Below are 26,598 nucleotides of genomic sequence, written 5' to 3' on the forward strand. Positions count from 1 at the left end.
TCTGATGGGGACCCTGCCCGGGCTTGTAGACCTGCCCACTCTGGAGACGGTTCTCAAAAATATAGGCAGCCCGCCACCTGCGCTGGCCCTGCTTTTCTTCTCTGTGGATCACCCTGACACCCCAGGCTTCAGGACAACGCGCTCCTGCATCTATTCTGGAAACTCTCCCCTTCTTTTAAGGAAAAAAAAAAAAAAAGCCACACAAACACACAAAACCAATCAAAGCCATCACACCATGCAAGCCAACTGGGCCTTTAAAAACATCACTGCCAAGTAGCTGTTTACAAGCTGAACAAATAATTACGCTGCCACAAGGAAGAAAAGTATTAATTAAAGCTATTCATTAAACCAGCCTCACTCTTCTGTGGGGTTTATCTCGTGGAAGTGTCAGCCAGAGGTTAGGGACGGATTAGCACACAATGGAGGGCTTTGCCAGTTAAATCTCCTCCTTGTGGTTTGCTTTTAATAATAAAGTTGTCATTAAAAGAAAGAATTTAATGATTTTAATTGGGTTTAATTACTTGGAAACTCCTGGAAAACAGATCAGCTTGTTTAAAAGAGGAAGACAAGAAAATGATGGTTGTAAAGAAAAAATAGTTTGATTCACATGTTTAAACAGTGAAGTTAAAAAAAAAAACAACCACCCAACAACTTGGCTTCTTGGGCAGTTTCATAGGAGAACACAGAAAAGAGAAAAAACTTCTTAGCTCAGCAAATGGGTCTATTTGTCCTAACGAGACCGTTACCAAAAAAACTGTAGGATAAATCCCTTCACCACTGAGTCACAAAAGAGCCAAGCCGACTGCAAATGATAAAATCATGTTCAAATCGAAAAGAACAAACAAAGATGTCTAAGCTGGTTCCTCTTTGAGAGTTTTAACCGACAACTCTGACTCTTCAATTTGTTTACAGCCTTCAAAAAATGTTCTTTCAGCTGGAGCTATCTGGCAGCTTTTAAAGCACTTTCCGAAGGTGTAAATTCAAAGGCAAGAAAACCCCCCAAAAAACAAAAAATCAGAAGTAAGTAGATCTGGATGTGGGGCAGGGGGCCCGCCCCACTGTCCTGATTTGCCCACATTGAGGGATTTCCTGGGACTTTGGACTTTGAGTGCTAAGACCAGGAAAGTTCCAGACAGATCCCAGGAGATGGTTACCTATGCTAAGGGAGTCACTGTCCAGGACCAGAGGCCACTTGATGGCACAGGAGACCAGTGCATTTTTGGAAGTTCACATAAGTGCTTAGAACAGGGCCTGCCGCCCATCAAGTACCCACTGCTTCCGCCCAGCACAGACGCGCCCTCAACGCAGGGAGTCTTCGGCTTCTCGTTATTTGCCTGGATCACGCTACTTGGGCTCATCGTGCCCTGAGTGGACATACTTACACAATCAGCAATGTGCTTCTGAGGACTCGGTTCTTCAAAAGACATTTATTTCTTCACTTATTGTTAGTTATTATGATATTTATTTTTCATTTACCCTACAAAGACTGTTTGCTACATAGCATGCTAAGTTCCAAGCACTTCCCATGTATTATTAACTCACTGAATCCTCCCCCCAGGGATGCTGAGCTGTTACTGATACTACACCCATGCTGCAGAGGTGGAAACTGAAGCCCAGAGAGGCAAAATGACTCACTGGTCATATGGCTAGGGAACAGAATGGGCTTTGAACTTGAGCAGTCTGGCTTAAAAGCCCAGGTTCTAGACCAGAGGTGAAATTTTCTAGACCAGGTGAACTTTTCTATAAAGGGCCAGTATTTTAGGCTCTGTGGCCCAGATGGTCTCCACCACTACTCAGCTCGGCTGCTGCTGCACAAAAGCAGCCACAGGCAATATGTAAATGGATGAGGATGCCTGTGTTCTAATAAAACTTTATTACAAAAGAAAGAGGCGGAGGGCCAGCTTTGGCCCGTGAGATGGATAGAGTTTGCCAACTCTTGTGGTCGAGCATTATGCTATACTGTCTCTTTGCTCTCTGACAGTGAATGTCCCTTGCTGCAGAGAGCCCACATTCTAGTGGAGGGGGAGGGCCACGATAAATAAAAAACATTCCATTTCAGCTAGGGATGGGTGTTCTGAAGAAAATGAAACATGAAGATGAACATGAAACATGAAGATGAACATGAAACATGAAGATGAAGAAAATGAAACATGAAGAGAGAAACCTAGAGAGCAAGAAGATTAACTATGTGTGGGTGTGTGTTTGGGGAAAGGCTATTAGAGTTGGGATGGGCAGGCAAGCTCTCTCTGAGGCTCTAACGTGGGGACAAAGACCCCAGTGAAACAAAGCAGCCGGCCACAGGATGCTTATGTAGCAGGAACAGCAAGTGCAAAGGCCATGAGGCAGGAACAAGCTCTGTATGTCAGAGAACAGAAAGAAGGCTGTGGAGTGATTTCATTAAGTGGGAGCAGGAGGAGAGAGCCAGGTGGGATAATCAGGTGAGGCCCTCTGATTTATATCCAAAATTGATCACCTGGGCTGCCTTCATAGCACTATGGCATCCTATCTAGCCAAAAAGCCAGGGAGGTAGGTATTGTGATTATACCCATTTCACGATGAAGGTCTGGGGCTCAGTGAATCCCCACCGTCCTAACAGATGGAACTCAGCTCCAGGATGGTCTGCTCCAATCCCATCCTTTCCTCCCCTGTCACTCAGCCCTAGAGGATGTGGGCTGCTTGGACCGTCATCTCTCAGCCCAGAGGTCTCTCTGTGTTGAGGATCAGGAATGTGAGGGGGTTTGGCACAAGCCGATACTGGCCTGGGTTCAGTCTGCAGAGAAGCGAAACAACTTACAAATACTGATGGTGTGTCATGGTATGATGAACAGCGTCAAGGGTCCTATAACCCCCTACCAGGGAACCTAAAGAATGGGAGGAGCATAGGCGAGAACAAACAATCATTTCAAGTAGCAAAATCAATTTCCTCTTAAATGGTGTCAGAGCGCTCAGCATATTGTCATTGGACTCCCAGCATCTAAGAAGGGTTCTGAGAAGGAGCTAGCGGTCACTGCATGTGGCTCATAGACATCCATCAGGACACAGGACTCCTCTTCCCTCACACTTCACCTTAGCTGACAAGGTACAGCATTGTTGAGAGCAACAGAAATTCATTCATCCATCCTTTCATTTATTCTACAAATATTTACTGAGTGTCTTTTATGTACTAGGCACTGTTCCAGGCATTAGGATACATAAGCAAACAAAACAGTCATATAAATGAGTAAAGCAAGATTTGCAGTATGTCTGATGGCAGGGATGCTATGTATGGCCGCACAGGTTGTACACTGCTTAACTCCAGGGGGACTGTTCACACAGACCACCATGAAAGTAGTGCCCCCATATTCTGCACTTCTGCCAGGTGGTGGAAAACACTACAGAAAAAGAAATATGGCAAAGAATCTGTGTCATGTATGTGGGCTGTGTAGGAGGTGTGGCAATTTCACAGAATGGTTAAGGAGGTATTTGCTGAGACCGTGGCATTTCAGAAGATTTTTCAGGAGGAGATGGAGGAAGCCATGTGGGAAGAGGAGCATCTCAGATAGAGGGAACCAAGTGTTCAAAGGTCCTGAGGTGGGAGTGTGTCTGGCAGGTTTGAGTACCACCAAGGAGGCCGGTGTGGCTGGGTCAGAGTTGGGGAAGAGAGGAGTACAAGAAGAGGGCATAGAGGTAATGAACCAGACCCCTTAGGGCCACATGTAAGGGCATGGACCCTGGTAACTGGCCAGATTACATTTCATCTTCAAACGTTTAATGAACACCTATTACATGGTAGGTAAGACCATGCAAGCTCTTGGCTTTCGGGTGGCTTACAACATACATGTGGAAGGGAGTGTCTGCTGTTCTTGTCTGCATAGCATCCAGCCCACCTGCTAGTAACAGCATCATAAGTGTTTTTCAGGGAGTCTGATTTTCAGCACATCCTATCTGTGTAGTTATGAGGAAGCTGACCCTAACACCAGGGTGACTGGTTCCAGCCAGGTCAAGAAGAGCGTTGTCTGGGATTTGGCCAGAACTACTGGGAAAGAGGTAGTCTCTATTTGCTGGGGTTACGAGCTGGCAGGATGTTGGTCTTGTGCTGTTAGGGGGCCATTTTTGCCACTGCAAATGAAAGAAAACTGAGTTCTGCTGACATTGCTTGAGCCCCTTGATTCGGCCACACCTGAAGCCAATAAAGCCCTGAACGTTTTGGTTATAAAAGCCAATGAATTCACTTTTCTGCTTGTCAGCTTAAGTTGAGTTTCTGTTACTTATAACTGAATGGAAATTGATTTGACAGCAATTACGGGCACATCATACATGCTGTGCTAGAAAATGGGGATCTGAAGACACAATCACTATCCCTGCACTTGAGAAGCTACAGTCTAGTTGGGGAGACAGAGAAGTAAAGAGACAGTAAAACATCTAGTGGTAAATGCTGTAAGAGGGGCAAGTGCAGGGTGCTAAGGGAGCACACAGGAAGGATGCCTAACCCAGGACAGTCAAGGAAAGCTTCCTGGAGGTGGAGACATCCAAGATAAGACCTGAAGGCTAAGTGAGAATTAGCTGGGCAAATGGATGGCAAGTGAGAACGGCATTCCTGCTGGAAGGAACAGCATAGACAAAGGTCCAGAGTTTCTTGGTGCAACTGCAAAGCTGCAGCCTAAAATATAAACTTGAGAATCTCAGAGCTGGAGGTGAAAGGATCTAGAAGGGTCTGGAAGCCGGCCTGTAGAATTTGGGCTTCATTCTGTACATGAGGCACCAAAGACAGCCAGATTGACAGAGACTAAGCAGCTCATACGAATGAACAGAATGGGCTGGGTCTAACAGGGCCTTGCTGTCTCTCATTCTCTAACTCCTGCTGCGAGAAATATTTAACTTTCCTCTTGACTCTTCCTAGAAAGACAACAGTGCAAGGGAGAGTAATGATGACTGATACCTGGCCCTCGGCAATAGGGAGTAGTGGGGACTGTGGCAATCTGGAGCCCACCGGCCCCACTGAGTGGGGCAGCTCCAGCCAAGTGATGCCATCTGGGACTGTGGGTGCCTCATGGCCAGACCTTCTGATTTTTTTAAAGAGAACCCAGAAATCTGAATTTTTTTTTTAAAGATTTTATTTATTTATTTGACAGATCACAGGTAGGCAGAGAGGCAGGCAGAGAGAGAGGAGGAAGCAGGCTCCCCGCTGAGCAGAGAGCCCGATTCGGGGCTCGATCCCAGGACCCTGGGATCATGACCTGAGCCGAAGGCAGAGGCTTTAACCCACTGAGCCACCCAGGCGACCCAGAAATCTGAATTTTTATGTGAAATCTCCCAATTTTATTTTTTAAAAAGATTTATTTATTTATTTATTTGAGAGAGCGAGTGCGCATGTGCACACATGAGCAGGGGGAGGGGCAGAGGGAGGGAGAGAGAATCTCAAGCAGATTCCCTGCTGAGCGTGGGGTTTGATCTCACAACCTGAGCCAAAACCAGTATTTGGAGGCTCGATCAACAGAGTCACCCAGGCGCCCCGTGAAATCTCCCAATTTTAAATGCTGGCAACTAATTTAAAAAATGCAACAAAAAGGGGCACTGGGTGGCTCAGTAGGTTAATGCCTCTGCCTTCAGCTCAGGCCCTAATTCCAGGGTCCTGGGATCAAGCCCCGCATCGGGCTCTCGGCTCAGCAGGGCGCCTGCTTCCTCTCTCTCTCTCTCTGCCTGCCTCTCTGCCTACTTGTGATCTCTGTCTGTCAGATAAATAAATAAAATCTAAAAAAAAAAAAAAAAAACAACACAGTTAAAAAAAAATGCAACAAAAAATATGGTTGAGAGTCACTGGTGGCCTGTGGACCCCTTACCTTCCCCAGCATGATGTCTGGAATAGGGAAGAACTGGGTTTGAGTGAAGGTCTGAACACTGGTCTGAGAAGTGGGCACCTTGTGATTGGCTGTCGTATGCTCTGGTGGCCTTGGCACTCAGAATGGCCTTTGGAGCTCTTGGGTCTGACTGCTTCTCTGACCCTTACTAGCTTGGCTTTCTGGGGCAGTGTCCTTCTGGGTAGAATGGGGATTACCCCATCTGCCTTTGTGGGTTTGTCTTGAGGACCAAGGGGATGACTCATGACCCAGTATCAGGTACATGGGGGGAGGGATTTTATCTCTATACTTGAAGGCTTCTGGGTATGGTTATATACTACAAACTGAAAGTCACCATAAAAGTAAATTTTTTTTTTTTTTTTTTTAGCTTTTACACACATAAATTTGACAACGAACGAAATGAACCAATTCCTCGAAAACCACAAACTCCCAAAACTCGCCCCGGGTGAACTAGCAGCAAGCATTAAAGGGATCGAAGTCACGGTTAAAAACCTCCTGAAGAACAGAATCTCCAGGTCCACATGGTTTCACTGGAGAATTCTACCAAACAGTTCAAGAAAAATTAGCACCAATTCTCCATAGTCTCTTCCAGAAAACAGAAGATGATGCCTCCCAACTCATTTTATAAGGTCAATGTTACCTTGACCCAAAACCCGATGAAGAAATTATTTAAAAAAACAAAACAAAACCAACTCCTCAAATGGTCTTTTGAGGTCTGTGGGGCAGGAATATTATTCCGATTTTACAGATGAGCAAACCCCTCTCTCGTTCCTACATGTTTTCATCAGCTCAAAAGAAAACCCCATACCCACAAGGCTGTTGCTTCCTGTCCGTCCGTCCATCCCCCCAGGCCCTGGTAACCTCCTGCCTGTGTTCGGTCAGTACGGATTTACAGATTCTGGATGTTTTGTAGAAATGGAACCACACGACGCATGACGTTTGCATTGGGCTTCTTACACGTAGTGCAACGTTTTTAGGGTCTGTCCGTGTCGTAGCACAGATCAGCACACCATGCATTTTTATGGCTGAAAAACATTCTATTGTACGAACAAACATCCCAGGATGTGTTTATCCATTCATCCGTTGATGGACATTTCCAAAGAAATTCTACAACTGCATATTTCTACTTTGAACTAGGCCCCGTGGGGGGACTTGGGTCAGAGCATTCCCCCTCGGCCATCAGAAGGACCTCTAAGTTTACTCATTCACAGAGGAAGTGGGGGAACAGGCAGGGTGGGGGGAACTTCCTAATTCCCTGTCAAAGTCAACCCCAACACAACCGCGTGGACACCTTCCTGCCATTCACCGAGTGACACCCTCATCCCCAGAGGCTCACAGCAATTCCAGCGATCTTGGAACAGCTCAAGAGCCCTATTGTTGGAAAATAAGTACCATAAAAAGTGCAGGTGGGGCGAGGGGGAAGGCTGCTTCTCAACCTGCTAGTTAAGCATAAGGGAAAATTGTTCCCATTATTTAGGTTCGCAGGGTGCCTGGGATTTTTTTTCATGCCTTATCATTGTGAGCACCAACCCCTATATTTACAGAAGACAAAGAGCTTCTCGCTGGAGCCCAACCGACAATCTGTTGCAGGTTTTGCATAGATCTAAATCCCCCTTATTATTATTACTTTTTTTTTTTCAGATCCCCTTCAGCATTCACGGAAAGGTAGAACTAAAGAAGGGAACAATAAAAGAAAACAAAAAGTTGGCGAAAGAAGTCTTGGGAAGTGGTCGGCATCTGCTAAATTTGTGGGCGGAAAATCAGGGGTCTTAACCAGCTTGAAAAGCTGCAACCTAAGTTGATTCTACAAGGAAATGGTCCCCTCTCCAAGCAGCAGAGAGCACAGGGCTTCAAAGAAAGTCCCTGCTAATGAGCACTTTTCTGACAACCCCAAACCATCTCTAAAATACATTTTATGTTGGAAATAATCCTTTAATGCCCTAAAATACATAAGCAGAGGCACTTGGCATGGAGACCCACTTGCTCAGGGAAGCGCTATTACAGGGGATTAACTCTACAAAGGGTACTACCCCCTGCCCATGGCCCCTCCAACTGTCATTCACCTCTAGGACATCCTTCAGAGCGTTTCCAACCTCTTCCTCACCCACCCCCGCCCGAACGACAACCACAGATGCTTGCTTCGCTTCTGGCCCTAATGGATGGAGTGGAGCTGCCCGCAAAGTCGCCATCCCCGGTCCCACAAAGAAAATAATCACCGCTCTCTCGAAGGCCAATCTAAGCCCTCATTTCTTTATTAGCCACAAAGACTAAATACCTTTCACTTAACTGAAAAGAGAGCTGGAGGGGGAAAAACAAAGATTTAAATACAAGGTTTAACCCCCAGTGGGGGAAAGAAATCTCCGACTTCCTCAGAAAATCCTTTCCAAATTGTATTCATCTTGACTTAATCCACATCTACCGAGTGAATTAGGCAGTATTTATTTTGAAAATCTATTTTATAGAGTTCCAAGGACTCTGTTTTCCTTGGGCAGGGCTGACTGCCTTTCAGAGCTGGAGGCCGCTGCGAGGGCCCCGCCAGGACTTTAAACTTCCAAGGTGCTAGCCTCACATGGCTAACACAGAGTCAATAAACACAGCTGAGCCCAGAGAAATTGGAAGGTTTTCTCATTAAAGAAATAAAATAAACAGATGTCCTTAAGCACTTTGGCTTGTGTTTGTCAAAGGATGGAAAGCGCTGGATGTCTGAGCGGCAGAAGCGAATTAGAGCTGCATCTCAAGGTAGACGGGGTAAAAAGAAAGAGAAGGAAAGAATCCGTGGGCCTCTGAATTAACTAATAGTCCTCCAGGGAGGGCACTTTTGATTTGAACCGTAGCAACTTCTACAAATAGTTTTTAACTGCTGGGTCATAAAACCGGGTTTTTTTTTTTTTATTTCTTCTCAGTCTGTAAAGCGGTAACGGACAGGCTCAGCCATGTATCGCCGACTGGATCTGATTGAATCCTGATGGCACCGCGCTGGGTATTGGATTCCGGAATCTGAGCCGGAATCACGTAATGACACCCTCTGAGGAGTGGGGGAGGGCTGTGGCTGGTCGGAAGGGGCAGAGGAGCTGTGGTTGGGGGGAGGCTATGGGCCAAGAGCCCAGATCTGGCCAGGCTCGCTCTACCCAGCCTCTTCCAGACGCACAAAGACGCTGGTGGGCGGGCCGGATCTTTGAGAAAAGTTGTCACTAAGTGAGTTCATGGCTTATGTCTTGCGGCACAGACTGATGTGTGAAGGAATTACCTGTGAGTCAAGTTTAAATGTCCATTCTGGTTCAGCACATCTGGAACCCGACACTCTGCATTTCTAACAGCTCCCTGCTGATGGCGGGCCCCGGACCACACTTCTCGTTGCTAGGAGGGCTTATGGGACAACAGGGTTCTGCTGATGAGGACTTCCCCATTCCTGAAATCGGAGGAAGTCTGAACACTCGGACCTCCTTGGAATCTTTATCTCCTTGGAAGCAGCCCCTGATCCTGGGATGCTGGTGTGAGCAGTTTAGCTGGGAAGAGACCCTAGAAGCAGGGGTGGCACAGTAGAGAAGTGGGGGCCGGGGAAGGAAGTCAACACCCACGTGGGTCAGTGAGGGGGTCACTGCTGTGTGTAACTGGGGACGTCTGGGAGACTGTGAAGAACCCCCCAGAGTTTCACAGGTCCTGGCAGAGGGAAGCCATCGTGCCCACAGGAATGGGGAGGGCTATGGGGACAGGACGGGGTGTTCACAGTGCCGCTAGAACGAAAATTCCGTCCTTGCCACCTCATGATGATGACAGTGATGTGACTCTATCGCCCGGTAATCCCAGCAAGAGAGGGACCACAGCAGTAGGTGCTGTGACAAGCTCCGTGGGGCTCTGAGCCGTCGGGAGGGGGTTTAGACCTCGTCAGGAAGGGCGGAGAGCCCTGGGTGCGGACACTGGGTGGGGAGCCCTGCTTCTCTTCCAGCTGTTGGAGGAGGCGGAGCTGGGGCAGGTGGCAGGGCTTTACATACTCTGAGTGAACAGACCCCCCGCCATGACAGCGTGCCTAGACAGATGCTCCTGTGGAAGGAGACGGCCTGCGCTTCTGAGAGGATGCTAAAGGCACAGTTTAGAATGAACTGACAAAGCTTCAAGGCCCCTGGAGGGAACCAGGGGCCAGTGATCTCTGCCCTCACACATCCTAAACACTCTGGGAATAACCTGGCATTGGTGGGTCACAAAGGTAAGTGTCTCCTGGGACAAAGGAGGGGAAGAGCTCCATAGTCCACTGCCCAGGGGGCTTAGCGGCACCTGAGGGCATATATCCTGTCAGAGGTCCCCACTCTTTGAAAGCTCAGGCTTGCTGTTGCCAGACCTCCCCAGTTTTCAAGAGAAGGGAGACATCCAGATTTTTATGTAAAATATCCAGATTTAAAAATACTGCCAAGGCGCACAGGTGGCTCAGTTGATTAAGCATTGGACTCTCAGTTTTGGCTCAGATCATGTTCTCAGGGTCATGGGATTGGCCCCGTGTTGGGCTCTCTCTCCAAGCTGGGCATGGAACCCGCTTAGGATTCTTTCGCACCCTCTCCCCACACACATGTGCTCTCTCTCTCTCAAAAAAAAAAAAAAAAAAAGGAGATATAGGGCGCCTGGGTGGCTCAGCCGGTTAAGCATCTGCCTTTGGCTCAGGTCATAATCCCAGGGTCCTGGGATCAAGCCCTGCATCGGGATCCCTGCTCAGCAGGGAGCCTACTTCTCCCTCTCCCCTTGCTCCTCCCCCCTGCTCATGGTCTCTCTTTCTCTCTCTCTCCATCAAATAAGAAAATAAATAAAATCTTTTTTAAAAAAGAGATATAAGAAAATACCAGTAATGACTTGAGAGCTTCAAGAAATGCCAGGGGGCCAGACTAAACCTGTCTTTAGGCCACATTTGGCCCTGCATTACCGGTTTGAAACCTTGAATCTTTTCAGATTCAGCAAGGCATGCCCCCCTAAAGGCGCCACGTGGACAGAAACCCTGGACAGGACTCTGCTCAGGCAGGCATCAAGGATCACCTGGCTCCAGCCCAGGTCCCCCACCTGCCAAAATGTCCCTGGCCGCTAGCCTGCCTAGATGGGCCCCTTGCACAATACTCAACGGCCTTCGCTGAGCCCCTGCTGTGGGCCAAGCTCTGGGTGAGGCCAGGCCAGGCTGGCACCTAGCGTCTTGGCCCCAGAGAGATGCTGACAAGCCCCTGTCTTGTCATGTGTGCGGACATCTGTTCCCTCGAGGGCAGGCGCCCTGGAATCTCACTTCTGCAGAGCTTGCAATCGCTCGCACTTAAAACTCACTGCCCGCAAGCTATTATTTGTTTATTCAACAAATATTTGTCAAGCAGATGTACTGGGCACTGCTGGGTGCCAGGGGATGAAGCTATGAACACATCAGATCCAGTCCGTTCGTCCTTGGAGTTCACGGTCACGTAGAAGAGTTCATCCTAGCGGCTTTTCCTTTTTACCCTGAGAACATTCACATGGATCGCCGGGGATGGCGCGCAGATGCGTGGTTGGGAGCACGGGGCTGCACCCTGGCTTTCCTCCCGTCCAAGCTGGGCGACTACGGCTGAATTCCCCCCACCTCTCTGAGCATCAGTTTCTCCAGAAATGGTTGTAAGAGGAGCAGCCATGCCTTACAGGCTTGTGGTGGAGATTCAGTGAGACAGCACATGCAAAAAAACTCGAGAGTCCCTGAGGGTTGCCTGTCACAGTGTGGTCTGTGTGGGTGGGTAGGTGGGGCAGCCTGGGTGTTCTCCTCGTGCGGAAGGCAGAGAAGGTTAACGTGGAATCCCGGGCAGTGGTTAGGGGCAGGGGCTTCTCAACTGTGGCTCTATGGATGTTTGGGGTCAGATCAATCTCTGTGGGACGGGGGGCTGCCTGTGCATTGCGGGATGTTTCCCCAGCATCCCTGGCCTCCAGCCACTAGAGGCCAGGAGCACCCCTCTAAGTTGTGAAAACCCAAAATGGCTGCGGCATTGCCAAATGTCCCTTGGGGGCCAGGTCACCTCCAGTTGAGAGCCACTGAGTCAGAACACTGCTGTTGGCTGTATGGTGACACGGAAGGATCCAAAACCACAGAGCAGAAGGAAAGAAGTGAGAAACATGGGGTATTTAAACAGCGATGTTTATAGATGTGACAGAAATGTACGCAAAAAATCCCAGTACGTATGTCACAGGAAGACAAACAGAATCTACCACATTGAAACATGGGGTGATGAGGAGGAAGATCCAAATGGGCCTAAAGGGAAACACACATTGTACCCCCGTGAAACAAGAGATGGGCTTTGCATGCACAAAGAGTATGAATAACTCAGCATCTGCATGTGAGGTCCAACTTAAAAAATAATAGTGCTCACAGTAGAGTACTTGGCATAGAGCGCACTGTGCAAAAAAATAGGAGAATTTGTTCAAGAGGAATTTGCTAGTTGGCAACAGGGGGTGAATAGGTCAGGTCTCTTCAGAGGAAGACCCTAGACAGAAAATAGGACATCTCTGTATCCCAGTGCAGGAGAATGAGGAATCGTGTTGTGTTCTTCATCTGTGGTTGGTTTTTGCCTCCAAAATATATCCAGGTTGCCACACTTCTCACTGCTCCACCGCTCCCACCCTAGTCCAAACAACCATCATCTTTCAGCTAAACTGTTGCTGTAGCCTGCTCACTGGTCTCCCTGCTTCCACCCTTGCTCCCCTGTGCTCTACTCCCCAGGAGAGCAGCCCGAGGGATTCTTTAGAAATAGAATTCAGATCCTGTCCTTCTTCTACTCCCAGCCTCCATGGCTCCCACTTCAGAGAAAAAGCCTGGTGTATTATTACTCTCATCCTTGCTTGTTCTGCTCCAACTTCCTCGCTGTCCCTAAAACTTACCAGGCAAACTTCTGCCTCAGGGCCTTTGCACTTGCTGTTCCCTCTGCTCTGCCACCAGATATCTATCTGTTCCTTTACTTCCTTTAAGTCTTTTTTTTTTTTTAAAGATTTTGTTCATTTATTTGGGAGAGAGAGAACATGATTTGTTGGGAGGGGCAGAGGGAGAGGGAGAAGCAGACTCTCTGCTGAGCAGGGAGCCTGACGGGGAGCTCAATCCCAGGGCCCTGAGATCATGACCTGAGCTGAAGGCAGACATTGAACTGACTGAGCCACCCGGCACCCCCCTTTAAGTCTTTATTGAACATTCAGCTTCTCCATGAGGCCTCTTCTCAAATTTAATTTCAATCTCTCTCCCCTGAAATACCTGAAATACTTCTAAGAACATCATCCACAAAGTGAAAAGACAACCCACTGAATGGGGAAAACATATCTGCAAATCACATATCTACCGTTGCAAAATGTTGCAAATCGTGTATGTGTATATATGTATATATATATATATGTCATAGAATTATACATATCATATATAATCATATATTTATATATATTTATAAATTATACATCTCTAAAATATATGTATATATCCAGAATATATGAAAAACTGGATACATATACACACATATATATATAGAATATATAAAAATCTCTTAAAAGCCAATAAAAAAAGACATAGACCAATTGAGAAGTGGGCAAAGGATTTGAATAGCTATTTCTCTAAAGAGGAGACTACAAGTGGTGAATAAGTACAGGAAAACATCATTGGTCAATGTAATTAGTCATTAAGGCCATATGAATCAAAACTACCGGGAGATCCCACTGCACACGGATCGGGAGGACTATAACTGAAAAGACATGCACAAGTGTTGGTGAGGAGGTGGAGAAACTGGAACCTTAAACACTGCTTAGAGGACCATAACATGGGGCAACAACTCTGAAAAACAGTCCAGCAGTTGGTCAAAATGTTAAGCCTAGAATTCCTACAGGACCCAGCAATTCCACTCCTGGGTATATACCTAAGAGAACTGAAGACATATGTCCCTGCAAAAGCTTGTCCTCAGGTGCTTGCAGCAGCATTTTCCATAAAAGCCCCAAACCCAGCTGTCCCTCAACTCATGAAGGCACAGACAAAATGCAGTACAGTCCGTACAAGGGAGAATCACACAGCGATGAGAAGGGATGGAGTCCTGGTACCCAATACAGCACGGATGGATCTCGAAAACAGGATGCTAAGTGAAAGACGCTGGTCACAAAAGACCACGTACTGTCAAATTTATTTTATAAGAACTGCTTAGAAAAGGCAAATCTATGGAGACCAAATGTAGATTAGTAGTGACCAGGGACTGGGGGAAACAGGGGGTGACCGCTGAGGGACACGGAGTTTCTTTTTGGGGTGATGACAATATTCTAAAATTAGACGGTGGTGATGGTTGCACGACTCTAGAGATCCTAAAAACCAGTGATTTGTACAGACTGAAATGTCCAGGTAGAGCACATGGATTCTATCACCAGAAAGCTGTTATTAAAAAGACACACACCACTGGTCCTGGAGTTGAGTTTCCAATTGGTGCTGAGCGGCCTGGAAGGCAAGGCACAAGGGGAGGAGTCAGGGCCGACCTACGGGGCGGGGGTGGGGGGGCTGCTGATGAATCCCTCTTAAGAGTCCTTTCCTGGCCACAGGGAAAGAAAGACTCCTGACCACCTTGCATTTTCCTGATCCAGGATGGAAAAAATGGAGTTCAGGGACTGCTGGGAGTGAGGTGGGAGGAGGAGAGGTTAGGGAAGAGGCGGTGACTGCTGGCTGCTCAAGCTCTCCCGGGAATTTCTAATGGATCCACAAGATGAGGGAGGTACAGCTACCAAAGGGGGATGCTCTGGCTCTGAGCACTGGGTAGGAAGAGATGGAAAGGAAGTGGAGAGATGACAGCCTCGAGCAGCACATGCCTCTGATTGGGAACAGGAAGAGAGCCCAGTTTCTGTTTGAAAATTCAAACACTCTGTTTTGAATCATTCCTTAATCATTTTAGCTCTGTTGGTCTTATTTCCCTAAGTAAACAGCAAGTTACCCCTTTGGCTGGGACCACAGTTGGTATGATTTCTGCTTTCTATGCAGTGCTCAATGCAGTGGCCACAAGCAAAGAGCCATGGGGCCTTGGTGTGGATGTATAGGGTGTTTTGCCCTTCAGAACCCATTCTGGACCTCCATGGTCCTCACCCTCTTCTAGAAAGAGCATTTCAGTTTCCTTTGGGAAACATTCCTCCCCCATTCTGTACATTTAGTTGGGATGGAGCTGACCTGTTCCTTTACTCTCTCTGGGCATTGGCTCCTGATCTAGCATGGCTAATCAGAGCCAAGAGTTTGGGCCAATGAGATTCAAGCCTGGGATCTGTGCTTGAATTCCAGGAAGTAGGTCTTCTTCTTCAGTTGGGATTGCTGACAGGGAGTTGCTATATGAAGAAAGTCAGCTGAGGAATACAGAAAGACCAAGCCCTGAGAACACTGCTGGTGCTCCTGGATCCAGCCCAACCTGAATTCCAGATACCTCTGAGTTGTTCAATTACTGTGATCCAATAAATATCTTTATAGTGTAAATACTCCATGCTTCAAATTGACTTCTGCTTGATACAGGCTATTAATAATGAGCTTCACATAGCTATAGTTTCTAGGAAAAGCGCAAAGAGAAAGAGCTGTGGGCCAAAAGTCAAGGCCATGTATTTTAGTTCTAAGGAGGGCATGTATTACATGGAGCACTGGTATTATATGCAAACAATGAATCATGGAACACTACATCAAAAAATAATGATGTACTATATGGTGACTAACATAACACAATAAAATAAAACAAAAGGGGCACCTGGGTGGCTCAGTGGGTTAAAGCCTCTGCCTTCGGCTCCGGTCATGATCCCAGGGTCCTGGGATTGAGACCCGCATTGGGCTCTCTGCTCAGCAGGGAGCCTGCCTCTTCTTTCTCTGCCTGCCTCTCTGCCTACTTGTGATCTCTGTCTGTCAAATAAATAAATAAAATAAAATAAAACAAAACAAAATGAATACCCTGACTATATCACCTCCCTGTGCCTCAGTTACTCTGTCTGCAAAATGGGGGCCACACTCTTATTCTTCTGGGTTCTCGATATTTCTCTGACTTCCAAGTTTATTGCTGTAGCCAAGATTTCTCTTTGGAGCTTTAGACCTACAAACATGATTGCCCTCTGGGATCTTTTTCCTCAACATTTTCCTCTTTCATTGTTCTTCCCTTTATTAGATGCAGATGGTACTTTGTGCTAGGAAACACTAGCTGTCCTTGGATATCCACTCTTTTTTTCTCCCTCCAGAATAACAGAATTCCTGAATGTCAAAGGGCCATGTGACTGGACTACATTTCCCAGACTCCCTTGCAGCTACATGCAGCCACATGATCAAGTTTCAGCCAAAGGGATGTGAACAGAAATGCTATAGAGAGATTCTGAGTCTGGCCCTTAAGAGAGCAGGGGACAAATAAAAATTAAGTAAAATAAAGAGGGGTTAATTCTCTTTTTCCTGTTCCCCCTTCCCACTGACTGGAACATACACATGGGAGCGAGCTAGGTTTTATCTTGCCAGCAGGGTGATGTTCTGGGACGGCAGAGGACAAGTAGGGCCTCGGTGCCTCGTGCTGTGTAGCAGCCCTACCAGCTAGAGCTGCGGACACCTGCACTGTTATGAGGAAGAAATAAATGGTCTTGTATAAGCCATGGTTATTTTGGGTCTTTCTTGGGGTGCTTGGCTTTTGCAAATTAAAAAAAAAGCAAAACACCTCATTCCTCACCTAGGGGAGAGCTGGAGGAGGGAGCGGTGAATTCTAGAATTGGAGTGAATATGGCACAGGGGACTTGGATGCTGCAAGAGCTTCTCATCTCAGTTTTCCCTGGGCATCCTGGGGGCTCCCGGGGAGGCAAGTGAGCCTGAAATATGACTCTTATTCTCTCCTGGGTGATCTCACTCTCTCTGGGCCTCAGTTTCTCCTTCTGTACTACGGAGACTATCTGGGCATGGTGATCTCCTAGGTCCTTCCAACTGTGACCTTCTGTGGTTCTGAAATTCTAGGACAGTTGGAACTCAGATGCCAGTGGGGCCAGGATGCTCCCATAAGTGGGTTAAACAGGCCAAGTGGGGGCTGTGGTTGGGCTGCAGAGCGGACACCAGCCCCCCACCCACTGAGGCCAGTCACTACTCAGCTCCCGTTGATTGCTGCCACATGAGAATGTAGGATGGCCAGATTTTCTAATTTTTCAAGAAGAGCTGGAAATCTGGATTGTTTTGGTCTCTGCAATCTCCTGATTTTTAAATGTTGGCGACAAATTCACATTTTTTCAAACACTCTAGGGGCCAAACAAAAAATGTCTGCAGGCTGAATTTGGTCGTTGGCCACCAGCTAGGCATTTTTTGTTTTGATACTATTTCCCTTCCTTCCTTCCTTCAACAAATATTTATTTGAAGCCTTCTAAGTGGGGGGTACTGTTCTATGCACTGGGAATAAAGCAATGAACAAAACAGGGCAAAAAATGTGCCTGTCATCATGTAGCTTTCATTCCAGCAGATCGTCCTGACTTACTCATGTAATAAATATTTATTGAGCAATTCTGGCCCAGGCACCGTTTGGCTGGGTAGGTAAAAAAGTGTTCACAGCCCCTGCGCTCATGGTACGTATAGCCTAGAAGGGAGATAGACGGTGAGTGCGTAATAGAGATGAAAAACACAGTAATAGCGAGAGTTGCAATTTAGATAAAGGGGAGTGGTTAGCTAAGTGCTCTTGAAGGAAGCTACATTTTTTTTAAAAGATTTTATTTATTTATTTGACAGAGAGATCACAAGTAGGCAGAGAGGCAGTCAGAGAGAGAGAGGAGGAAGCAGGCTCCCCGCGGAGCAGAGAGCCCGATGCGGGCCTCGATCCCAGGACCCTGGGACCATGACCTGAGCCGAAGGCAGAGGCTTTAACCCACTGAGCCACCCAGGCGCCCGGAAGCTACATTTAAAATGGGAACTGGAAGTAAGATTTCATCTAGTAAAAGAACATGCTAGAACATTCTAGATTACAGCAGAGGCTTCCGGTGTGCCCGTTTCCCATATCCCCTCAGCTGTGTCCGTTCCTGTACATGCAGAGGCTTTCAGTTGTGAGCACTGTGCTCTATGGCATTCTTGGGGCAGGCCAGAAGTGCAGGGAGGTAACAATCCAGCAGAAGCCCTCAGCCTATGATGGAAGGGAAGATGCAAATACATATCCCAGTATCCTCACTCGTCGGTGGTCCACTTGGAGGTATGTCCTACAGAGTCTCCCAGGGGCCCCAGGGACCTGCAGTGGTTAACAAATTTATGTAACGTGTATTGGCCGCCTCCCCTCCCCCGTCTCTTTCCCACTCTACACCTGGTGCGTCCTGGGAGAAACCCAGCAGAGATTCGAGAGAATGTGGCCAGCTTTGAGGACAGAAAGTAATTTAGGATGAGTAGTGGGAAACGGGGCTGCAGAGGGGGGCAGGAGTTAGCCCATGAAGGGCCTTAGAAGGCTGGGATTAGCGTTTGTCCACGGAGAAGCCAGTGACCATTTTCCAGCAGGGAAGTGACATGACTCCCCTGGGCCTGGGCTGTGGGTCGAGCCCTCTGTAGGCAGCTGTAAAGGGCAAGGTCCACAGCTGGCGGTGGAGGTGGCTCGGATTAGATGGTTGGATTAGGGTTGGAGAGAGGATCACGTGGTACGGGCTCAGAAAGGCTCTCTGGGCTTTGTCCCTGTCTTGAGGATGCCCAAAGTTCGGTTTCAGGAATGGTGGTGACACAGACACAAAGACCATCGCCGAGATTACACAGCCTTCCACAATCCCCGAGAGCCCAGCTGTTGCACGCAGCTGTAGGACCTCAGAGTGGGCTACCTCTAAAGGCGAGAAGGGGGAAGGCATGGGTTTTAGGGGGTGGGGGCTTTACCGGGCTGGTCAGAAAAGCCCTGACACCCAGACTAGCAGGTAACTCACTATGGCAGCCCCTTTGGGATGGCCCCACTTTTTGCAATGTCTGCCAAGTCCACTCTGGTCCTTTTTGCAGCTCTGGACTCTGCCATCCTTTACCAAAGCTGTGCTCCGTCCAAGATCGCACGCCGGATTTCCCACAGGCACTGCTAGACATATTAATGGCGTCCCTACGTGGCAAGAGATTTCTGCACCACCGACACCATTTTTATATTCTTTACAACATAATGGCAGATGATAAATCTATCTTGCTAATTACACATCCAGCTTGTTATAACCCCCATAAAAAACACGAGCAGCTGGAAAAGCCATGAGGTGATGTCAAATCATATTTCTGGTCTCTAAACAGAAACAGAAATATTTTCCAGGCGCTGGTGAGTCTCATGGTTCCTACCCATGCGTGGAAGCAGCTGCTGACAGGTCGCTCGCCTCGGAGATGACAGCTTGCCTGTTCTCTAAAGCTCTGCCTCGACACCCCCACCTGTCTCCCCAAAGAGACGGCCCCCACATGTGGTTTCCTGGGAAGCCAGCGGGGAGAATGCAGAGAACAGGCAGGCTGTGGGTGTGAGCAGCTGGGTTCACTTTTGCATGATGAAGGTGGTTTCAGTGATTCTTCCATTCACCACCGCTTAGCTGATAACATTTGCCCCAAATCCTGACTGGAGGGTTCCCTGTCATACTTTGTCCACGAGACGTTTGCAAAGCGGTTGCAAAGGTCCACGCTGGAACGGACAAATGCCTCCCCCTCATCTCAGAAAAACGGAAGGAAAATGGAATTCATCTGCTGGAGACACTAAGATAAACAACAGGGAACTAGAAAAATACTTTACCTCGCTTTTTAAGCTAAGATTACTGTTTTTGGCTGCCATGTATCCTCGCCCTCTTAGGAGAGGAGACAGCCGAAGGCTCTGAACTTATATCCCATCAAGTGAACGGTGAACACTTCATGTGTTGGAAGGAAGGCGTTGGGGACGACAGAAGGGGAAGCTAATTAAATTTTCACATGTTGAGGGAACATTCCATAGGAGCTCTCAAACCCAGACTGACCTAGAGGGGCAGCTTTTGTTGGAGAAGCCGCCTCATAAACTGCCCCCACAATTCCCAGGACAAACCAGCTGGACAGACCGTCATGTTGAAAAAAAAAAACAACAACAAAAAAAACCCCCAAAAAACAAAAAAAAAAAGAGACAGAGAGAGAAGAGACAAAATGGATTCTTACCTTCCCATATCTGGACGCGAAAGTCCCGGTGAGTAAGGAGTGAAAAATAATTATCGTCTCATCCAAATCCCACACGAACACACGCTGTGATGAAAGGAAGGAAGAGAATGGAGACAAATGGACTCGCTTGCTTCTGACTTAATGTCTGCAGAAATTAATTCCCCGGGAGGAGAAAGAAATCTTGAAAAACATTATCTTTAAGTTATAAAACATGTGACTCACTGATGTGTCACTGGGTCCCCATCCAACCTTAGCCGTGTAAAGTGTATTCTGATGGCCAATTCTGGGCTCCTATCAACCCAGAGATGCCAGAACCAAGAAGCCTGTTCTTGCCTTCCACATAAAAGCTCAAAAATGGAGGAGCTCAGGCCAAAAACAACAATAAAAATCATATAACTCATTTGAAAAAATGAAGTACTACCTTTTTTGCATTCACCACTCACTGTAAGCCCAACTACTTCTCAATACTCCTGTTTTTTAGTAATGCCTTCTTTGCTTACCAGTTTGCCAACTTTAGATAATAGCTTTTGACTGAGCAATGCAAAGATGAGAGTTTAACTCACTTCTCTAGGACTTTACATTTTTCACATATGTGAGCCCCGCTAGTTCCGAGACCATCCACTCTGGACACTCTCCCTGGCTGAAATAGTGAGTCCGCCATGGAAGACTCTGGCTGTTGGCGTCCCCACCCCCTCCCCAACCTCCTCCTCACTCTCATCTGAGCAGCGTTAGCCTTCCTTTCCCACCGCCAAAGTGGATAGACCACATTTCCTTCCAGGGCTGTATTTCAATCTTCTGTGCTCCGTCTAGATGTTGGCTTTCAAAGTTGGTGACCAGTAACGAGCACCCACATCTTGTGATTATGTTTCACTGCAGAGGCAAGGAAACTGCTGGAATTTTGCTTCCTTCTCTGCGTGTCCAGTGTCCTAACCCTTGAGCCACTTTCAGGAGACCATTCCTCCCACTAAGGTCACGTCCTTTCCTGTGCTCCTTCTCAATTAAAATCATGCCATATCCTGGTTTGTTCACATAGGAGCCATACCTGTCTGGAATAACATTTTGTTTTTGCAGGAGTTTATTAATTGATTTAATTCTTTTCTTGTTTCCAAGGATGTGGCTTTATTAGAATCTTTAATTTGGCCACACCCTCCATATCAAAGATGTTCCTCCTCAGTGACAGAATGTTCCAGTGTGGATTGGATCATCTTCAGGCTTGCTGCAGAGCTAGTAGCATCTTGAGATGTCCTTTTACTGCATTTCCAGATGAGATCCACTGTTTCCTGGATCCCAAGGCCCTCTCTTGGTCTTCTTATCTTTCTTTCTTTCTTTCTTTCTTTTATTTATTTATTTTTTTTAAGATTTTATTTATTTGAGAGAGAGCAAGGGAGCACAGGCGCGAGGGGGGAAAGGAGTGCAAGTGGGGAGATGCAGAACAGGAGGGAGAGGGACAAGCAAACTCTGCACTGAGTATAGAGCCCATCTTGGGGCTCGATCCCAGGCACATGAGATCATGACCTGAGCTGAAACCAAAAGTTGGATGCTTAACCAACTGAGCCATCTAGGTCCCCTCTCTCTTGCTTTTCTTCTTTGTTTTACCTGAGTACATCCTTAAGCTGCTTCTTCTGAAAGGGTGCTTAGAAAGTAGAATTCCTACATATCTGATCTATTTTGATTTTCCTCTGTGATACCTCTGGGTACAGAATTCCAATTGGAAAATCATGCCCTCCAGATGTTGGAAAGCATTCCTCCATTAGCTTGACGCTCAGTGTGACGAGTGAGAAGTGTGTTGTCTCACTGATCTTCAGTCCTATGTAGGCTTTGCTTTTTTTCCCCTTTTGGACACTTTAGGATCTTTATATTTGCAAAGCTCAAGTTCTATGAGGATAGACCCAGCTGTGGTTTTTTGGCATTCATACTATTCAGTACCTCGCATTTTCAATCTTATTTTTTAAAATGATTTTCCCCCACCTTTTCCACTGTTTCCTCTTGCTGGAATTCCCAACAGTCAAATTAGACCTTTTTTTTTTATGGATAAGGCTTATACTCAAAAAAATATATTCTCTATAATTTTGTCTTTTTGATCTGTATTCTGGGAAGTTTCTTAAACATTTCCTCCCAACCCTTCCATTAAACTTCTGATTCTGTCATTTTAAAAATTTCCAGTGACTCTTACTTTGTCTCTGAGTTATGTCCTTCCCAAGAGCCTCCATTTCTTATTTTATAGATGCAAGAGCTCCTTTGGATCCTTATACGAAAACCAATCAGAATTTTCCTACATTCCTGTTTCTTAAATTACCTTTCACTTGTCCTATTACCTTATCCTGGCCTTATTTTTCACATTGTTGGTTTTCTTCGTTTTCCTGGTGATCAGCGTGTTTAAGAGCAAGGGGCCTGACTGATTGTATGTGTAGCTGGTGTTGGGGGCAGAGGCCAAGGTCACGTACTCAGTCTGCCATCTTAAATGGGCCACCCTGGAAACTTCTCTGGAGGTGAATGGCTGTACTTACACACTGCCCTTTGCCATGCTTTTAACAGTAAAGGGAAGGGTGGTCTGTAGGAGGAAAAGGTCAGTTAGTGCAGGGGTCTTCAAAGCAATCGGAAGATCTGAGTGTTATTTCATGAATTTTTGGGTCTAGTTATAGTTACAGGTGTGTATGTGCTGGGTCACGGTAGTAAGAGTAGTTCTTATTAAGGGTCACGGTAAAAAAAGAAGAAGTTTTTTAAGGAGGGCTTCTGGGTTTCAGTATGCTAAGTCCTAGTTTATCTGAACTAACTCAGTTGGATCGGTGAAACTGAGAAATTTTGGTAAGGGAATTTAAAAAAATCAGTCAATATGTTCAAATTGGATGCAGACTCCATTTAGTGATCTACTACATTCCCTCAGAAGAACGTTTGTCTCCCTCCCCTGCCCTAGATCTGCTGTGGGTAGGTTCCTGGTAGCTATTCTGCAGGCGACCCTACTCCTTAGCTCACCGTGGTCTGGGCCAGGGAAAGCCCTTCATCCCAACTGAGTCAGAGGTCTTTCCTTGGAAACTTGAAATCGGAACCTAGAAAGCCATTCCTCATCTTTGAGGGACTGTTGGCAGCCACATGCTCTGAAGGACGGGGAGGGCCAGTCTCCAGGGAAGAGAGGGATGGAAGTTGGAAAGACCACCCCCGCACTTCCAGGACCTGGTTTCAGTCAGAGGCAGAGCGAGGCTGGAGGAAAGTGGAGCCCAGGAACCAGGGCGCACCTGCGCTGAAAAGATACCATGGCTGATCGGGGATTCTAGCACCTTCGCTGTGCCGCATGGGGAGAGAAGGGGTAAATACAATTCCTTGCCCTGTGTACCTCCTGGCTCCAGGCTCTGGCCGACACACCCCTGTCCCCTGCCCTGGGGTTCTACGAGAATCTCAGTATCCCTAAAATAACTTCTGCTTTTTCACTTAAGCTAGCTCAAGTTGGTTTCTGGCACCTGCAGTGGAGGGATTGTAACTAATCTACAGTCAGAATTTCTCTCCTTTCCACTTCTCTGCATAACTTCTCTCTCGTGGGCTTCCGTCATTAGCAACACGGCCAAAGACTTAGGAGGTGCGACTGGGGCAAACCCTCCACGCTGACATTAAGCACGGAAGTGAAACACAGCTCGCACCTTTTCAACTGTTCTTGCCCAGTGGTTCTTTCCTCTGGAATCCAGAAGCAGAGGTTTCCAGAATGATAGAGCCCCGCAATCCCAGACTTCCATGCACTCCCGCTGCCTTCTCAATTCAGCGGAAAATGTCTCTCTATCCCCACCCCTACCAAGAGCAGGAGCCACGTTAAGTGACTGAATAATGAAAAAAAAAAAAAAAAGGCATTAATGTATGTGCTGCTCTCGGTGATTTCCTCAGATCTGCCACTCGAAGCTGCAGGAAATCCTCAGGAACAGGGGAGGCAGAAAAAACAAAGAAGACAACCTGAGGCAAACGAATTTTCTTCTAGCCTTTTGCAAAGACCTAATCCTGCTGAGGGGATGGTGTAAAGTCTTCTTGGTGTTGGAAGGAGAGGCCTTCAAGAATTAGAGGAAAAGTGAGAACAAATCCCTTGGCCTGAGAGCCATCCCATGAGCAGTGGGGACGCTGGCTCTGTGGCAGGTCCCCAGGGAGGCAGGCTCTCAGCGAGGATGGCTGCTGGTCTACCTCAGGAGGTCGACCAAGGGAAGGTATTCAAAATATTTAACACCTTCTGGGAAAGCTGGAACAGACACTGGCCATAAGCAAGCACTTAAAAACCCTGCCAGTGAACACCGGCTAACTAGTACAGCTCTACTAGTGAACACAGGCTAAGTCTCAAAAGCCCTGGGGCTGGCATTTGTTGTTGGGTGCCCGGCATCCATCCCTGCCCGATAGGAGCACTCTGGTTTTCTTTACCCGTTCTGAGCTGTCTCAGTGGATCTGTCAATCAAGGGCAAGCCTGAGCCAGGCCAGAGGGCTGCTGTCTCCTTGGCGTCAGACGCTGAGTCGAGCGGAGCTAGCATCTCACACTTACTCTCCGGTGGGGGCAGCTTCCTCGAGGTTCCCGAGATCGCTCAGCTCGGCCTCTGCTACTGTTCTTTCCAGCTTTGGTCTGATGACTTTCTCTCCATGTTGCTCCCTTTCTGTAGATTCCGTTTTCTTAAGTAACCAGAACTGGTTTCTGTTGCTTACAACCGAAGGATTGTATCTCATCCCCAAGGTTCCCATTTTCAACAAGGATTTCTACGCCCAGCGTATGGCACAGAAACCCAGAAGTCCAGACCCTGGCTGGACTCTCCTTGACCACAGTGGGTACTGACAGTGGGGAAGGGAGCAGCCACCATCCCAGTCCTGGACACAAGAGGCTCTGTGTCTTGTATAATTCTGGGGGCAAGAGACCCCAATAATGAGGTGGGGTTTCTTTCTATCTTTCTTCTTCTTCTTCTTTTTAAAGATTTTATTTATTTATTTGACAGACAGAGATCACAAGTAGGCAGAGAGGCAGGCAGAGAGAGAGGAGGAAGCAGGCTCCCCTCTGAGCAGAGAGCCCGATGCGGGGCTCAATCCCAGGACCCTAGGACCTGAGCCGAAGGCAGAGGCTTTAACCCACTGAGCCACCCAGGCGCCCAAGGTGGGGTTTCTTAACCACCCTGATGGGATGGGGACTCAAGAGTCAAAATTACATCGACTTTAATTAAGGAGATGATGAAAATGACATTTCTTAGCACATGTGAGTTTGCGGGCTGAGCCTCATAGTTCCTGCATACGTTTTGCAGGGCTATGAACACAGATGGGATACGCCTTTGGATCTCTTGGCACGGACCCAGACTTTGCCGATACTGCCCATATACCCATAGCGCACTCAAGCCAAGAGATGTGCCCTCCTGTACTTCTGCCTTTGGTGAAGACGTACGAACTAACGAAGATGCCCATTTTTCCTCCCTAGATGTCGATCAGTTGCTTCGGTCTGTTTTCCGGAGCATCCGTTTTGCCTCTGTCCCCACTAGTAACCTTCCCCCTTCTCTCACGCATGTGGTTCTTTTTTGTCTGGGAAAATGTCAGTGCTTGACCAATAATCCCACACTTGCTTTATTACAATAAAGATTGGCACATCCCTCAGACCAGCCGTTCTCAGCCTGGGCTGCCCGATGGAAATCCCTTGGGGAGTTTTAAAATGCTGATGCCTTTGTCCCTCCCTCAAGGAACTGGGTTTCACTGATCCGGGGTGCAGCTTGAGAACGAAGGCTCTCAGTGCTCCCCAGGAGATTCGAAGGTGCAGCTCAGGTTGTGAGCTAGTGCCCAAGAACTCCCTCGAAATGTGTATTTAATGAGTGTGTGATGGGGCCTGGGCACCTGCATTTGAAAAAGCATCCCAGGTGACACTCATAGGTAGCCAGGGTTAAGAACTCTCTAACCCAGCTGGGAAAGCCCACTGTCCACAGGTGTCTTTACCAGGGCCTCTCAAAGTGTGGTCCTCAACCCTGTGGCATCAGCATGTTCCGGGAACTTGGTGGAAATGCAATTCTCAGCACCCCACCCTGCCCCCGAATCTACCAAATTGGAAACTCTGGGTTGGGGCCCAGCTGCCTGGGTTTTCACGGGCCTCCAGGTGATTCTACTACTGCCTATGCTTGAGAACCGGTGTTTTACGTTCTTTGCTATCTCCAGAGTCACTCTCCCTAGCCTGGTCTGTCAACAGTGCTTCCTTATGGTCAACAGAATTCTTTACCTTCCCATCAAGCATCCTTTCCTCTGCTATGGAGCTTTGTGGACACAAAGGGCCATTCTCCCCTGTGTGTGTGGACAGAACTCTGCCCCCCGCCCCACACTCCTGTTCCGGTCACAGGTGGGAGATTACATTGCCCAAGCCCGAGAGGCAGTCTGGAGTTACCTCGATCTCACTGTCCCCTGTTGGGGAGGGGTCGCTGCTCCGCTTGGAGCGGCCTCGGAGCTTCCCGTCGGAGGCCCGGGGCGGCCGGTCCACGTCTCCCTCTTTTGCCGGCGTGGAGGGTCCATTGTGCGTGTTATATTCACCTGGTGCAGGAAACAGAAGTGTGGACATATCAGAAGCTCGGCTGAGTGTCTCCTCCCGGGAAAATATCTCCCGACTGGAACCAAGTCCACAGTTCTAGGCCCCAGGGGCAGCACAGAAGGCAAAGATCTCATGGGATCAGAACTGCATGGGATCAGAACTGCTCTGGATGGTCCCTCCGG

The 26,598-nt window shown here is 47.7% G+C and overlaps 1 protein-coding gene across 2 annotated transcripts in view; it reads right to left on the reverse strand.

Annotated features, from left to right (window-relative positions):
- Positions 1–26,598, reverse strand: part of LOC111141593 (EYA transcriptional coactivator and phosphatase 2) — a 188,151-nt gene that overhangs the window by 65,592 nt on the left and 95,961 nt on the right. For both annotated transcript variants that reach the window (XM_022494259.1, XM_022494258.1), the window contains exons 7-8: positions 26,276–26,418; positions 19,912–19,995 (exon numbers count right to left, since the gene is read on the reverse strand). In XM_022494259.1, coding sequence (XP_022349967.1) covers positions 19,912–19,995; positions 26,276–26,418 — 227 coding nt within the window. The remainder of the gene's footprint in view (positions 1–19,911; positions 19,996–26,275; positions 26,419–26,598) is intronic.

This window comes from Enhydra lutris, unplaced genomic scaffold (assembly GCF_002288905.1).
Source record: "Enhydra lutris kenyoni isolate GAN:26980312 unplaced genomic scaffold, ASM228890v2 scaffoldscaffold6, whole genome shotgun sequence".
NCBI classification, from domain to species: domain Eukaryota; kingdom Metazoa; phylum Chordata; class Mammalia; order Carnivora; family Mustelidae; genus Enhydra; species Enhydra lutris.